Source organism: Lissotriton helveticus, chromosome 7 (assembly GCF_964261635.1).
Source record: "Lissotriton helveticus chromosome 7, aLisHel1.1, whole genome shotgun sequence".
Classification (NCBI taxonomy): Eukaryota; Metazoa; Chordata; class Amphibia; order Caudata; family Salamandridae; genus Lissotriton; species Lissotriton helveticus.
Window position 1 is genome coordinate 1,023,912,917 of NC_136068.1, and position 17,611 is coordinate 1,023,930,527.

At 46.4% G+C, this 17,611-nt stretch overlaps 1 protein-coding gene across 2 annotated transcripts in view; it reads left to right on the top strand.

Moving 5' to 3' along the window:
- Nucleotides 1–17,093, top strand: part of LOC144769581 (alpha-1B adrenergic receptor-like) — a 185,045-nt gene extending 167,952 nt beyond the window's left edge. The window contains exons 2-3 of one of the 2 annotated variants that reach the window (XM_078653742.1): nt 7,800–7,965; nt 15,299–15,418. In XM_078653742.1, the coding sequence (XP_078509868.1) occupies nt 7,800–7,918 (119 nt within the window). In that variant the 3' untranslated portion in view covers nt 7,919–7,965; nt 15,299–15,418. Of the gene's footprint in view, nt 1–7,799; nt 7,966–15,298 lie in introns of both variants that reach the window. The other variant, XM_078653741.1, reaches the window with a different exon arrangement.
- Nucleotides 17,094–17,611: the final 518 nt, after the last annotated feature.

A 17,611-nucleotide genomic window follows, 5' to 3' on the forward strand; every position in this document is an offset into this window, starting at 1 on the left:
TTTCAGTTTTTAAAATTGAGAAGGGGCATCTTGTCAAGTGAGGTTGCGATGTTGTGATGGAGGTTTTCTCACATAGATCCAGGGTGTGTAGTGTTCAGTGTGTTTGTTCTGCAAGCAGAGAACACTAAGAATTGATGGGGAGTGGCAGACCCACCACCATATGAGAGTAGGTGGTGGGGACTGGAGGGGTGGTGCTTTGTGCCGATCACTGCTTGTGAGGCATTTCTGCCCTACACTTCTCCACCCCCAAAAAAACAAGCATTGGCAAAGCAAATAGGTCTTGCCTTTGAGCCCTTTTGACTGCTGTTGTACAGCATGGCAAAAGTAATTTAAAAGAATGCTATGACATGGTCAGTGCTAATGCACTTTTCTTTAAAGGGCACTATGACGCAGTCAGCACTAATGCCCTTTTTTAAAAATAAAAAAACAATGTGGAAGAGATTTGGGGACGAGGCAACATGACAACACGCAACAGGGGATGTGAGGGAGAGGACAATGGAGGGTGCAGCCACACAGAAAACAGAGGGTGGGCAAGAGCGGGAAAACACATGGAAGATGGAGGATGGACAAGGGAATTGGAAGCACATGGACAACGGAGGGTGGCCGGAAGGGAAATACAGAGACAGACAACAGCAACATGGGGGCGAATGGTGGGCAGAGAGGCAACATGGATAGTGTTGGGCATCCGAAGCAACACTAAGGGCAGAAGGAACACAGAGGGCACAGGAGAAAGCAAAGAGGGAGAGAGAGGAAGGAACACACAGATGGAAAACATGCACTTAAGACGAGTGCTAAACAAAAAGAAAAACATTGTGCTTGTTAATGGGGGTTGCACATGGACATTAGCAGGATGCAAATAAAGCATCAATGCTCCAGTGGAGGGACTATTTCAAGCCGTCACTGTAAAGCACACTCAAACCATCAATAAGAACTCAGCAGATGAGAGTGACAATGTAGCCAACCAATGGTAGTTAATTGGTGGCTTCTAAGCCCTATGTAAGGTCACAGCTCCTCAACGGTTGGCTGTGTGAAGGGAGTCAGTAACGTATGACACGCAGTGGCAACGTGTGTGTTGGGGAGTAGCTCGTGAAATGACTGAACTGGCATCCCCAATACTTACTGACTGTATTGGTTGTTTTGGAAGATTTATGAAAGACACCAGCAGCTCCTCTCAAATAAGAGGCTTGTTGTTATATAGAGCACATTACCCAGATTTGGGTCGGTGCACAGTGCACACCCTCAGTGGGTGCTCCTGGGGCAAACTGCAGCCCCTTAAGAATAAAACAATACACTGCCTGTACGGCGTCTGTAACTCACGAGTTGGAGCACACGCTGCAGACAGCCCACGAGGCACCACGGAGCGTTTCCATTCAGGATGGGTGCTGTCAAGCACAGCACCACCCTCATGGAGGCATTCAAGACCATCCGCAGAGGCTGGCTTGCAGGATGCAGATAGAGTGGCTGCATAACTCCATAGCTAAGCAAAATCACCTAGAGCCGGTATTTTTCATCTTTAAGTGTACATAGTTCCAACAGCAAATATAAATAGAAAGCACTTGTACATGTGTTCTAGAGCTGCGTTAATGATCCATGACTAATAATAATTAAAGTAAACAAAGGCAGAAAAGTAGAGTTACAAATGAATACATAAGATTTTGTTTACAGTCCTAATTAGCATCATGTTCGGGCATTTGCAGACTCTTAAAAGCAGCAACGATAAGTGGCCGGCTTTTTTCTCTTGGAATGGTGACAGCCTAACATAAGGGGCTGCATGAAGGTGCAAATACTGTGTGCAAATCAGTTTGCACCGAATGTGTACTCACCAGATAGGGGAGCTCCCTAAACCCGCTTATGGCACTTTACACAAGGCTTGAAATCAGGACATTGCAGCGTTGGCGACCCAAGATAAGGCGGAGGAGAAGAGGAAAATCCAGGTAGAAACAAGGTGTGGGGCAGGGGCCTCGGTGCGGAGTCTTTGAGCACGAGGGAAGGAAATTGCAGACTACATCGATCAGCAGAAAAAGGAACAGGTGAGGGAGCGCATCTGTGCCTTGCGAGAGGAACCTGCTCGAATATACACGGTGACACTTGATGTACAATACATCCCTGAATGGATACGCTTTAAGTGGCAGTTTTCTGTCCCACCACTAGGAGGCAGAGTAGCACAGGCTGGGAACTAGAGACCCAGGGCATAGGCCACTCTTCCAAACAATGACGTGAAGTCCTCAGAATTTAACCACTGTGAGATATTAAATAAACCCTTCTGAATATAGTTCTCACTCTCTTCGAGGTTATGAAAGAAATTCAGTCCTGCACCACTCGTCACTCTGTTTCTTACCTCCCAGGGGGCACAATTGGGATTCAGGCATGCACCCTTAGTGAGCGTGTCTCAGCCTCTTGGGGGTGATGGGAGCGGAAGCCAACCGTGCATCTTTGAGACCGTGTCTGTAACCGTTTCTATCTGAGACTAGGCCTTGCATCCCTTGTTGCCTTGTGTATAACTTTCTAAACCAGGATAAACTGTTGTGCATGCTTTTACCTGTCCCACATCAGATATGAGAAACAAAAAACTGTTTTTTCACCACTTGAGCATGTCTCTGTTTACACGGGGTTATATCAGAGAGAGTGTGCCAGGTACCGTCTGTAGCATACATCAGTCTGCCTGAGCCAGGATACCAGAGGTGGTGACTTCCAGAAAGTAAATGAGGACCTGGCCCGCATCCACATAAACATGTCCCCCATTCCCCGAAGGATGCAAGAGGTATTCAGCCCTACATCCCCAGGCGCATGCCTCTCTCTTCCCTCAGAAAGCTTCCAGAGTTATTAGACCCTGCATCCTCGCAAGTTTGTATCTTATTCCTTCAGAAGAATAGGCAGGTTTCTTTAACCCCTCCCATGCTCATGACGAGCTCAGCTCTTCATGAGGCACAGAGGAGCTGTGCTCATGACGAGATGAGCTCGTCATAACTGCCCCGGCCCTCCCAAGTGCGGCTAATTCCCCGCCTGTGCGGGCGTTCTATTGGAGTGGGTGGAGTCATGACGAGTCCAGCTCATCATGAGAACAGCTCCACTGTGCAGCATGACGAGCTGGACTCGTCATGAGTATCGCAGCGCCGCACGTGGCCCCTCCCCCGTGCAACACAGGGGAATTTAGCCCCGCGTGGATGGGGTTAAATTTCTAATAAAAGCTCCGTGGGAATTGGTACGGCCTGCTTCCTCCATGTACGCGCTCTAAACCTCTCTGAGGAAGTCATCCCTACAACCTTGTCAAGATGTCTCTACCTAACCCCATCCTGGGCATGTCTCTATCTGTTATAAAATGGGAAATGAACGACGGCCTGATCGTACCGAAGTACCCACCTTGTTCTTCTTCGATTGAGTTACAGTCAGGGCACAAGTCCTAAAAAAAGAAGTGGGAGGACTGACCAAGTCAGGCAGTATGCAAGTGACATCACGACGGGGGCTATCAAAGCACATGACGTCATGACGCGTGACATTCCATGTGGCATCACAGGAAATGACCTCGCTGGAAGTGATGCTCTGATATGCGTATAACATATGCCAACTGAAAATGCAATAAAACGTTTTTTTTTTATGTCTCCTGCAAAGCATATCATGTAACATGCAGATCACAGATTTGTATTTTATGTAGATTGGTAAATGGATTGTCAATCAGAAGTCTCCGTCTGGGATCTTGAAAAGACAACAGAGCCCATTAATCATGCACGACTTCCTAGTTTCAGTTACACAACCCTCCCTCCTGTCTTGTCAGATTTGCAGCAGCAGAGAGGTTACAGCATCAGCTTGACCCAGGAACTGAAACATTCCAAGCGTGCTGGTGGAATGTGCAGCTGGGGAGCCGCCACTCACTCCACGAGGAACCTCTGACGCATCACCTCAAGAAGATGGGAAGGGGAGTCATTGCTAGGAAAGAGAGGGCGGGAGTAAGGACTTCTGGAAGAGGGAGGTTGTGGGGTGTGAGGGTTAGGGTAGGGGTGCCACCCATGGACTACAGCCATGGCTAGGACTGTGTGTGTGGAAGGAATGGAGTTAAGAAGCAGGGGCACTTATGGCTGGGGAAGAGAGTAATGAAGCACCATGAGGGGGAAGAGGAGTCATTGCTGTCATAGGGATGATGCTAGGAAAAGAGGAAGGAGAGTCAGATTAAAAGGAGAGGAGGTAAAGGTAACTGTATTACATGAGACAGTCACAAGAAAATAGCGATAGCAAATCCTTTATTTTGTAGAGCACCAACACTCCTCTGTACATTTTGTTTTTATTTCCAGTCCGCCAAGTCTGGGGCGGGTCGGGCCATGCTGCAATGTCACACAGCAGGGGGATTATGAGTGGTAGGCCCTGAAAGTGCGCATGTTGGTTTGGCCTGCCATCCTAGGGCAGCCAAACCAACATGCGCACTTGAATATCTCTGGGCTGTTCTTTGGAGAGATCCTAGCGCTCAGGAGCACAGGCCCCCAGTCCCTGCTAGAGCGCAAAAACGGCCAGCTTCGCCCAATCCCAGTGCTTCTCTCTTACTGGGAGTAATAGCATGAGAGAAGCACTGAGATTGAATGGGGTCTGGGAGCCTGTGCTCATGGGAATTGTAGTGGTGGGACTGGAGCAGAGGAGCAGCGTGGCACGGGAGCAGAAGATTGCGGCGGCCAGCAGGAAAGGTACGTTTATATCTTTTTTTCTCTGCCCCTCCACCCCCCTGCACATCGGATTGGAAGCAGCCGCTGCTGCTGCAAAAATTGGCTGATAGTTATTGGGATTAAGAATAATTCTCAGTTCACCATGATACAACCAGCCCAGAATGGAAGGCCCCTTTTCAGCTGCATAGGATTCAGCTCTTCTTCTTCTAAACTCAAATGTAAATATCCTAAATCCAAGGATGTCTATAGTTTCCCCTGTAAAACTTTCTGATTTAACTTCTGCATTTTCTAGTCACTCACCCAGTTCATCAATAAACAAATCTCACCATATATTTGTGTTTATGATGACCAGGGCCACTGGAATTATGCGATTGTGAAGCCACAGCTTTTTTTGCACATAATTATACATTTGCAGCATTTGCCATATAATTTATCATGTGCTGCATAATCTGCAGATTTTAACAAAAAAATTGTTTCTAGCTCCAACAATTCAAAAGTGACTAAAAACTCAGCTACACATTTTGCCAAACAGTTCAAGGCCCTTAGCAGACGTTGACTTGTCACCTTTCTGTTGCTTATTGCTATATTAGGGTGTTAACCCGGTACTAATGAGGTGCCAAAAATGCCCTGACAGTGTTAACACATGTAAAAATGATAAATAATGAAGTAATATTATCACAAAATGTCCCGCATTACGCCACCTAATTTGTCTTTTCTTGATGCAAAATTTACTCAACCCTGCCGCTGAATTTTGCCCTCTTATGCCGCACAATTCCAGTACAAAAGCGGGTGGTGATGGACGGAGCATCTGAACCAATCAAACACTCACACCCAGTCAACAGATCTGGGTTTAATCCATCACCGTTCTTTAGCCCACTCTGCCACCCCAGTTCAGACATGGCCATATGTAAATCAGTCTGACCCTGTGCCTCATGGGAACAGTCCAGCCCGAACTGCCAAGCCATGCCTTCCCTGGACCGTAAACAAGCTTCCTAGGACCGGTATCTGGCATTTCAGCCGTCTTCAGCCAGGCTTGCTTGAATCCAGTGGCAAAGTGAGCAAGGGACTCACGTCTGAGCATACCCTGCCAACTTATGGTGAACAAAGCAGTACAAAAGGGGGTGGTGATGGACGGAGCATCTGAACCAATCAAACACTCACACTCAGTCAACAGATCTGGGTTTAATCCATCACTGTTCTTTAGCCCACTCTGCCACCCCAGTTCAGACATGGCCATATGCAAATTAGTCTGACCCTGTGCACAATCCCAGTGGCCCTGATAATGATTTATGAGTATCAGAATCTGCAACAATGTTCAGTTTAATACCCTCTATTGTCACTTCGCAACTAGTTTTTTCTAATTCCATCAACCCTCAAAACATCCTCTATACTTAATAGAAGGGTATCATTTTTATCTCCATCAGGATCTTCAGCCAGTTTAAGAGAATTCTCTACAATGCAATGCACTCTAGTATTTTTCCTGTTTAGGCAATCTTACAGAAATGACCAACGCAAATGACTCCCAACAAAAAACATCTTTGATTAAAGGCAGGACTTTTCGTGTAAAAGCTAGTTGTTATGTACTTCCAGATAAGTAACATCTATTTTTTAAATGGTTACTATAAGCTAACTTGAGTTTATCCATAATTCTCCCATTACTAGCTCCTGTATTCCTCGATTCAGTTGATTCTTTTCAATTATTTCCTGTTACTTTTCCCACTATACATTTACTCTCTGTGCCACTTAGAATTGTTTGGGTAAACCTTCCACTGAGTTCAGCTTGTCTAACAATAGCTACCACCTACTTTACCCCTGATGGGGAATTCACTCATAGTCTATCTTGTGCATAATGACTTTATCCCTGATAAATTTGTTGTGTAGATTTCCAAACCTACAAGTAACTGGTTGTGTTTTTTAAATGACGAAGCATAGTCTGTTTAGATCCTTGTTTCCTGTGGAAGAAATTAAAGCAGTCAATCACTATACAGACAGTGGGAGAAAATGAATTGTTTAAGTCTTCCGTACCATGGGTAAACATGTGCTCTTTGGCCTTCCTGTCAACGTTTTCATGATAGACAAGGTAGTAAAATCTTCTTTTTCCTCCAAGGTAATATTTCATCTTCTTTAAAGATGGAAACATAGTTGTCAAAAACTCTCTCCATTCCTCCCATGTCATTACTGGGTCCCCTTCTTTCTCTATCTGAAGATCCATGGAGATAATCAATCAATCGAAATTGTATCTGGCATGAAAGATATGGACATTGTTACAATCATAAGGCAAAAAAAGCTGAAGGCACATCTGGGCATAAATAAGCGTTTTGCAGGGAAATGTTTGAAGTGCATTTAATAGTCTGCCAAAATGTAAAATGAATGAGACTATGTCCTTCTTATAAAGACACTACAGTGTCATGTCAAGGAAAGCCTTTTACTAGAAACCCTGGTGTATGGCAATCCAGCAGCCTTCATTCATCTACCGAGACCACTTTATATTCTTGCGCCTGTCACATGGAATCCCTGTGCAATAATAACAACCCACACTGCAGCACTGATGTTTTATTTCTGATGTAAAATGTTTTAAACGTGTCAATAACTTGGCTTTGTGAAGTAAAAAATAGCTACTGCATATGTGCAAAATCAGAAGTGGTCTGGTGAGTCTTTTTTCTGTTTATTTATTTGTTTTGTTGGGAGGTGACACATGAGAGGCAGACTAACAGGAGACAGTGTCTGCCATGTCGTACTTCTCAGGGCCACTGAACTTATGCGAATGTGCGGCCATGGCGATTTTCCAATAAGTATAGATTTGCCACATAATCCATCACCTGCTGCATAATTTCCAGATTGTAACAAAAAAGGTGTTTCTAGCTCGAGCTGGTCAAAAGTTACTGGAAATGCAGCGACATGCATTGCAGCGCAGTAGAAGGCCTTTTGCAAAGGTTGACTGGTCACCTTTCTGTTGCTTATTGCTATAATTGGGTGTTAAACTGGTACTAAGGAGGTGCAACCGATGCCCAGAAAGTGTAAAAAGTACCAAATAATCAAGCAATGCTATCCAAAATGTGCCACATTACGTTGCATAATTTGCCTTTTCTTGCTGCATAATTGACTGAACCTGCCGCATAATTTGACCCTCCCCTGCTGTATATTTTCCAGTGGCCCTGATCATACTAGAACAGAACATAAAAGAGCGGGAGATGAGCAGGGGCCTGGAGAGATGGAGGTCGGGGATCAAAAAAGAGGAAGAGTGTGAACAAGCAGAAACGCCATGCTGAGGCATCGAAAAGACACTCCGAGTCTAGGGTGAAGGCGGTGGGACAGGGTGAGCCCAGTGACACGAATGGCGATCAGAACATTTGCTGTTGAGGTCTGTGGTACTGGGAGGCATTTTGCTTGTTTGGAGAATGGAGCATTCGATGAGGGTGAATCCCTGAACACGAGAGCGAGCTAAGAGTATGCAAGAGAGTACTGGGGGACTAGGCGGGAGAGCATGCTGGGAAAGGTAGGGTGGATGGGCGGGCCTGTCAGGTGCGTTTATGGAGCCCAGGCCACACACCTGCATTGGGGCCCTCAGGTATTCCGTCAGCACGAGCCCCACGTTCAAAATAAAAAAAACATCAGGAGAAAGGAGCTCCTGCGTGTGCTAAGACAGGGAGAGGTCACAGTCATAAGTCGAGAGAGACAAGGGTAGAAGAGGGCGGCAGAGCCATGGCTGAGTCAGGATAGGGCGCGGGGGCGTAAAATGTGAGCGCAACCAATAATATTGCATCTAGAGGGCTTCATTATCACGAGAGTCAGAGCGTATCGAAACCATGGACCATCTCATTAACTGTCCTCGCAAACAAAAGACAACTGTGCAGTCTGAAGTCACACATAAAGAGCTTTTCTTTTACACGAGGCGGATGAAAGCGCCAGAGTGACATGGCGGGACCGCCGTGCATTGTTGATTGTGAAGGGGAGATCTTGTGCAGGGGCTGACCAGGACGCTATACACAGCAGCCCTTGAAACGTTTCAACTCAGGCCCCTCTTTTCCACTGAGCGAGCAAAATTAACGACCTGACCCTAGCGAGTCCTGGACTAGTTTTTTATTTATTTATTTTTTAACAATATTTCTTTTTATAAACTTACGAGCGGCATGTTTCGCTTGTCCTGGAGTAGTTTTAAGTGAGAGGCTGACAAACTGATACTCCCGTGTTCTATATCCCTCCTGTTCCCCGCTTCTGGCATCCTGTTACCCAGCGACAAGATCAGAGGCTGCTCATCAAAGTATCTATTAGTTATGTGGTTGAGGACGTGTACTCGGCCTTCAATACGCGGTTCCGCAGCTAGGACCGGTTCTTCTTTTCTGAAAGCCAGTTTTTATTCGTATCTGTTTCTTTAGCTCTGTGATGGTGTCCGGCTGTGACCCGTCCTACCTTTTCCAAGGATTTTTGTTCTCCAATTTGTTGTCTCCGTCCTAGCACCAAGGCAATAAAATATACTTAACAGATAAATGCATAAATAAAGTAATATTTAATTCCTCCTTTCTCTCCATACTTCGGGGACCTATGTGCGGAAACCTCGGAGGCCGAAATGATGGTCATAGTGGCAAAAGCATTTGGAAGAAGATGCGCTGCATTTGTGCTTCTTGTCTGGAGAACAGCCATGTGGTCCAGGCCTAGTGTCACCACTGACACATGGACTCTAAGTAGAATGCATGCAGAGAAAAGGAGACCCCATTCTACAGGAGATGTCTGATTTTATGTTCATAGGCATCAAGAGTTAAGAAGGCAGACTCGAATACTGACTGCAATACTGGGCACTTCTCTAGCCAGGAGGCAATGAAACACCTATCCTTTCCACCTGGAGGTCACCTTCACTCAGTAAAAGCATTGTGTGTGAGTCATCCCTGGGAGGAAGAAAGCATCAGTGGCACTAGCTTGTCCCCGCAGCCTGAAACTTTGATCTGGCTAAACCTGGTTTCACAGTGCAGAGAGACGACAGTCAAAGCCCAGGAGCTCACAGCCCGTTTGGACCGAGTCCATGCCCTATCTAGAGACAGAAATCCCATTCAAACATTTCACCCTGAGGTCAAGCTTCCCTCATCTTGTGGGCATAGTGGCACTAGTACAATGCACAGAGAAGTCAAGAACTCCTCCCTCCCTGTGTATATTCCAGGGGACATGGTCTAATCCCAATCCAGATGCTGAGCGGGTTGCACCTTGGTTAGGGATTGCCTCTCATTTTTGCTTCTTGATGTTCAGTTCCACCCAGACAAAGCCTGGCATGCTTCTGACTTCTCTTCCTCTCCAGCAGCGAAGCCCCACTGCCACTTGGTGCAGGAGGCCCTGACAAGGGGAGACTGCCAGTTGGGTGAGTGATAGGCCGTAGTGCAAAACAAAGAGGAAGCTAACCTCATCAAAGTCTGCAGCGCTGCCCGATAATTCACCCACATATGGAACCGAGAGAAGCACAGGTTCAGAAAAGTGCTGGTATCCACTGAGACAACTTTACACCCCCTTGCCTCTAAAGTTTGTTCCTCATTGGGCTCTGACACCTGTCCTACTCAGCTTCCAGGGAGTCGTGAGCTCTTGGTCCCACATCCACTCTTTCTCTTTATATTCTGGAGAGTAAAGACAGCACTGTGGGTCAGTTTCCCCATACTTCAGGACATGAACTCTCTAGCATCATTTGGTGCCAGTGGTCCATCTTCCCAGACTCCAACAGTACATGGGTGCCTTCTGGATGTCTGGCAGGTTTGCTCCCTTGGAGGATATCTCAGATAACTCAGACCACCTAGCACATCCAAAGAATAAGCTGACCCAAAGGTGTGAGCTCTGACTGATCCAACTAGTGGCTTTAACACCTCATCAGCCCTCCTTGTATTCGATTCTTTTTAGACACTCAAAGCATTTTGCCTTGGCAGCAGCTCCATCAGGCATAGGCTCTCTCCTGATCCTCTGCCTTCAGCACTGGTTCTGGTCTGACAAGCCAAGTTTCTGCTGTTTCAGAGCCGGAGACCACAGAGTGCGCCCTTCTGGAGCCAACACTGCATGTCCTTCCAGCATCTAGTCAAATGCTGTTGCTTACCCTCCTCTTTATAGCAGGTCCTTCTAATCTCTCATTGGTCCCTGCTGATCCAGCCACCCCACAAATGCACACACCTTTTGGACCATGGCACTCTGTTACCTGATTTGACTAAGTAGCTTTCTTGATCCCAATCACATCGCCAAGGTGCATTTGTGAGCTCCATTCCTTATGCACCTCTGGCCCATATACTAGTCTGCAGTGGGACAAGTATCTACTTAAGATGTGCCCGCTGTATGCCTCCATCATTTTAACTGGATTTCAACTCAATGAGAAGATTTTTCTCCCAGTTTTTTTCCTATACTCTTAGGGGTCCTTGGCTGGGGAGATCTTGTGCAATATTGGTGTTAGGCATGCACTTTATAAATGGGCAGAATCTGGGACCTGCGTTCTTGGAATCAAATATGTGTCACCTGTGGTGGTACAAAAACAGGCACACCTGTGCCCAAGACCATAACTGATTGGGATTATCTGCTGCATCTCCCTTGCTTCTCATTGCAGATTATGTCCCTTCTGGTGATTGTCTATGCATATTCAATTACAGCCAATGTGGTGTCAGCTGCATTCTCCTGGCATGCTCATGTCGGATAGATAAGAAGGATAGCAAGGTGGGCCACCACATACACAGGTTCTAAGCACTATGTTCACGATGGTTCGTCACAAAGAGATGTGCGATGTGGCAAGACATGTTTACCTAAGTCATGGCCTTTCTCCTCCGCCCTTTCTTTTGTCATGATGCTCAAAAAGTTGGGAATTGGAGAGACCAGAATATAGTGGTTTGATAAACTTAAATCAGTTACTCTATATTGTGGAGTTTCTCTTTTTCCTACACTCTCCTGCCGGCTCCTCCCACAACGATCAGAGCTGGCCTGGACACCAGCACTGCTCGATTCTTCCCCTCTCTCGCGCTTTCCATCTCTGCTTATCTCCTCTCTCTCTCCTCCCTCTCTCTTTGATCGCTCTCAGTTTACTCTTTCCCTTTCTCTCTTTCTCTTTCCTTCCACTGTCTTTCCCTCATCTTTACTTCCCTTTCCCTGCTCTCCCTCTTTCTCTTTCCTACTCTCTCTCTCTCTCTTTCCTCCTTTCCCTCCTTCTCTCTCTTTATGATCTCACTGTGCCTGCTGCAATAAACCCAGGAAGCTGGACAAGCAACAGAGGCGCCGGACACTGGCCTCCAATAACCAACCTTCCACTGCTCCAAATTCCCGGGCCATTGGCCAGTCTGACCCTGACATCAATAGGGTCTCTTTTTTATGGTTTTATTCTGTTTGTATTGCTGTTTTCAGAACAAACAAAAGAAAAAAGAAAGCCAAGAGGACTGCCAAAAGACAGTAAGGCACAATTATGGGCTACGCAGAGCCCAAGTGTAAAGGCAAGCATACAGCATAAATAAAATAAGAGAACATAACCCAAACCCGCCCGGCCCACCCATCCTCCTTTCAGCCCTGCACTGAGCGTAGCAAGTTTCAAATCTCTATACACCAGTGTTATTCCAGGGCAAGTAGCACACCGTCCTCTGGCAAACATAACAAGCATAAGTATCTGGGACATGTGACCTCAAGGAACTCATGCGTCAATAGGGGAGCCAGACTTCACGAAAGTCTGCGCCTTTTACGGCAAGTGTAAGTATTATTTTTTGCATTCCCAGGGTGTGCCATAGGCGGGCCAACCAACCTGTGTATGTGGGGGCTTACTGAGTTTCCCAGTGTGCAAGGATATTCTGCATGGCAGTATCCAACGCTATTCCTAACAAATAACCCCTCCTGGACTACAGTGGGTATGCCAATGGATCTGGTACTCCTAACAAGATGTGTGCCGTAGTAGTTGAGTCTCAAGGTGCTTGTTGATTTCGTCCAATACTTGGGCCCAATAGTTTTGGATTTGGGGACAATACCATAGTAGATGTACCAGTGTACCTGTTTCACCGCAATTTCTCCAAAAATCTGTGCTAGGTGATGGGTTGATCTTGTGCACTCTCTCCGGCGTATAGTAACAATAAGTAATCACTTTTGTGAGTGTGTCTGTCACAGCCATGTTACTGGCAGTTTGTCGTGCTCCATAACATATGCCTTCCCACTCCTTGTTGCTGAGCGAGCCCCTTATGTCTCGTTCCCATCTACCCCGTACTACATTGTATTCATGTGTGTTTCGCATGTTCAGTATCTTATATAGGTCGGTTATTATTCTCTTATCGGAGGACTTTGACAAAAGCTATCTCTCATAAACGGTAAGATGTGGACTTGCTGCAACTCTATTGTGTGCCTGCAAGACCCAGTGTCTAAGCTGTAGGTACTTTAAACGCTCTGTTTCCTGGATGCCATAATCTCCTTTGATTTGTGGGAACAAGAGTACCCCCTCGATATCAAAAAAGTGGCCCATGGAGCGACACTGGGACTGAAGCCATGCTATAAATGTTGTCTCCCCGATTCCTGGCTCAAAGTCTGGGTTATTAAACAGTGGGGTCAGAGGTGATGGAAATGTCATGAGATTGTGCTTAATGTTAGTCTGATCCCATGGCGTCATTGATGTCCGTGTGATTTCAGATACATAGAGGCTCCGGGGTCTATGGGCTTTCTTTAAAAAGGGAATTTTAAAAATGTTGTTTCCATTTTGCCATTGTTTTTTGTCTTATATTGTATATCATGTAATGAATGGTGTCTTTTGTAATATTATGTGAGTACCATGTTTTTGTAATTGTCTTCTCATATCTTGTTATTGCAGTAAAGAACATATTTCTGTAATAAGTTTTTGTGTTGGGTTCCCCTCTATGATTTCTTTGTTTACATTTTTTGTCCTGATGTTTTCATGTGATTGTTTGTATGAATTGTTGATTGTAAACTTATTATCCTTTTTGATATACATCTTTCTCAAACCATTTTAGTTCTAATATTATATAAGATTTTCTGGATAACCCCTATCTGCGCAAAAGAGTTTGATTTATTTCATGCGGATGTCCTGAAAATCTAGTGCCAGATTTATCAAGGTTCTACGTCACTTTTACGCCACTCAAGGGGGCACAAGGGTGACGCAAAACCTAAGTGAGATTTATCAAGCCACACAAGCCCACCTTGCATGGCCCTGAATGGCTTGATAAATCTGTAGTAATGCAAGGCAGCACAAATCTCTGCCTTGCGTTACTCTGCCCCAAGGAGGCATTTCATGGGTGGAGCATGGGTGTTCCCACAAATCCGCAAATGGATTTTGGTGCATTCCCAGACTTACCATTAGATGTAGACCGGGGAATGCATCAAAATACTAGGCCTCCCATGGTGAAGCATAATGAGGAAAAATATCTTTATTTCTCCTCGTTTTTCCTCTATGTGTGCTACCTTCCTGCACAAAAACAATTCTGCCTACAATGCAGACACCCTTGCAGCATGACGCAAGGGTGCCGGCGTTGGTACAAGGCAGCCAAAAGTGCATCAGCGCTAGGAAAGGACAAGAATGCCCCGTTTAATTTAAATACGGCGTACTCCTGCCTTTTCCCTTTCATGCAGCGCAGCAAGGTGGCTTGCTGCGTTGTGCGAAAAAATTATTAATATGGGTCCTAGTTCGGATCCGTTCCTCCTGGATGTCACCGCCGGCTGTAGCAGAGCTATTCCGTAGGTTACTTAGTCTTTCAGGAAGAAAAAAGAGATATATCCTGAGCATATTTCACAATCAGTCAAAGTTCTTAATGAATCAACTCCGAGAGGTCTTCTTAATCTCTAATGCACTATTTGGAATGGTGGTTGATATATGCTATACACCATCAATGGTTTGCTTGTATTACTCACACTCTGGTGTTTAGAGTTTTTGCCTCTTTCCTCACTTTTATGTTAGGGCTCTATAGCTGTGTGTTGTACTTGTTGTAAACACAACAGTGGAAAGAACATAGAATTGTAATACAGGTTTTTTGTGTGTTATAAATTCTAGCCCTGAGGAAGTCTGTGGCTTACACCACAAAGAGACTAAACACTTGTTGGCGGCTAGGACTGTTCTGGGAGAAGTTTTAAAGAAATAAAAGAAGATTAAGAAGACCTCTCTGTGTTGATTCATTAAGAACTTTAACTGATTGTGAAATATGCTCAGAATATATATCTTTTTCCTTGTCTAAATGGTGTAGAATTTCTATACCTTCTGGTATATGGTGGGTGGCCGTTACCATATCCTTGGAGCTACCTAAATTGGGAATTTTGATAATCTCACAACTCTGCGCAATTGACACCCAGCCATCCGTTCTGTGTAGTACTTAAGTCTTTGAGGTTTCGATAATGACAGCTGACCTATCCCTCAACTACACTGCTCTCTATAATACCGGAGGGATCTTGCCTTTTGCCGAATGTTCACTCATATACATATTTTTTTTTCAAAACAAAATTTAGATGGGTCAGGAAGTAGAAAACGAATGCATGTAAAAAAAATGAGAATGGAAAGAATTACTCCATGAAAGCTTATAATTTGAAGATGTGCATGAAATGAGTAGACGAAGATGGTAAAATAAGTAGGGTTGTGTTTGTTGTACTTATGGCACCCCAGATGTTCCTCTTTATCCACACTGGTATATAGATTCCTTTATGCTGTCTAACGCTTCTTGTTTTCTCCTCAGGGTCAATATCCTCGTTGCTGAAGCCACCAGAAACGCTCTTCAAGGTCATCTTCTGGCTGGGATACTTCAACAGCTGCCTGAACCCCATCATTTACCCCTGCTCCAGCAAGGAATTCAAGAGAGCCTTCATCCGCATCCTGAGGTGCCAGTGCCGGCGGCAGAGGTGGGCTGGATCCGTGCCTGGCCACCTCTGGCACCGGGGCTCCTGGGAGCGCTCCCACAGAGACTCACTAGAGGACTGCAGCACCCTGAGGAACGGGAGCCAAAGGATGAGCGGGACTCCCGGACCTAGTCCAAGCTACCTGAGCAGAGTCACCCATCCCAGAGCAGACACAGCGCCTCTCCAGAACCCCTGGAGAACCACCGGCGCCATGCACAGCCCACACCTGGCGGGCCACAGGGCAGGGCAGATAAGTAACATCTTCACCTTCCAACCCATCCCAGAGCACAATGGACTCAGGACGAAGGAGCACACGCCCGACCCCGTCCAAGGCGTCACCTGCTAACCAGCCCAGTCCTTCAGAGCCAGCCCAACGGCTAGGGGACAAGCAGGGGGGTCTGCTTTGGCTAGCCAGGCCTGGCCTTGAGCGGATTCTTCTAAGCTCCTCCCGGCTGTACCTGTTCATCACATGGTGGTGCACCTACTGTTGCGGCTAACCTTCAAGGGTCCACGATGATCACACCGGCACCGCTGAGGGGCTGTCACTAAGGAACAGGGACTACTCTTGGAGGACACTGCTAGGCTGGTGCAGTGTAGATTTAATGCAGGTGCATCCCTCGGTGCCGCACAGCCCAGAGCACTGCAGGGGGATCTCAGTCCAGGGCTAGCCATGCTGGAGGGAGCCCGCGTGGTCATCACAAAGACTAAAGAAGGAAGGGTGTGTGCTACAGGCTTGTGAGGCGCACATAGAGTACCTGCTGCACACCAGGGGACTCCTGGCATGCACCAGGGTTGACTACAACGTACACACCCAGGTCCCTATCCCTGAATCTTTGGTACCGCATGTTCCTCCCCTGGGGGCATGCCCCTGTTGTGAAGCATGTGAGTGTAGGTGCCTCTCTTAGTCAGCAAAAGGCTTCCTGCTCATGGATTTGACTCTGAGGCATTGGGCTGCCCCGGGAGCAGGCCTAGCTCTCGCCTCGAATGGAACATGTAGTTTTGTTGGTCTATAGAGAGGGTGGCTGTCCTGGAGAGGTCCACATTCCCCACTAGGGGGCGAGGCCCACCTTGAGGATAGTGTGCATAGACCCCTGAGATGGCGCCAGTCAGTGGTTCGTTCTGGGAGTGAAGGGCCTTACTCTTGTGTTTGGGTTCGCCCGTTTTAGGGGTTAATATGTAGGCGTGATTGGGCGATGGGTGGACCAGTGGTGAGCTGAGCTGCCCTGGGGATGTAGTGGGCTGTCACGGAGCTAAGTGGACAGGTGTTTTAGTAAAGCCTACAGCGCGCGCTGGGGCCTGCCCTCAGTCTCCCCTGGGAGATACCATTACTCTGGTGTGCCGCGGCATGGGGGCGGCTGGTGCGCTGCTCTGGAGGTCAATGGACAGCTGCCAGTGCCTGGGACCGGAAGTGCGGTTGGGTTTCACTGCCCCGTGGCTCTCACCGCAGGCAAAGCAAACAACCGCCGCACGTGCAGCAAGCAGCCTCCTCGTTAAAGACAGTAGGGGATTCTAACGGTTTCCAATCTCACCCTAAAAGATCTCACTTGTTGCGTCTACTGTTTCTATAAGGTTTCATGTACTCTGAATACCAGCACTTTAGAAACTAAAAATAATCGCTAACATTAAAGCTATAATTTTGCATTTTCTTTTACAGTGTGTTGTGTTCAGCTGTTACGTGACATATAACAAAGTTTCAAGGTTGTTAATGTTATTACGTTTGGACACTGATCTTTGCAGAAATGAGAAAAAAATACAAAAGTTTTGTTTTTTTAAAGTCAAAAGATGTTTACCACGCTTCTAGTCACGCACACATTTCACAGCGGCAGTAGTGCGCGCACGCGGACACACATGCACACACACTTGCAGCATAGATCCCAATGGTGCAAGCTTGTCTCATCCTTGAGGGGTGGTAGGCGTGGTTTTATTCCAGGTGTCATTGCTTTAATATAAAGCAGAAGAAATGTCACATTGCTAATACATCAGCAAGGGCCAAATAACAGAAATTATATGGGCACTGGGATACACAAAAAATGTGTCATAGTATACAAGGGGAACGTTTATGAATGAGAGTTCATTGAAGCGCACAGCACTAAGGAGAATAGAAGCCCTGGACTATCGGTTTGGCACAGGTGCTGAGATGGCAAGGGACGACC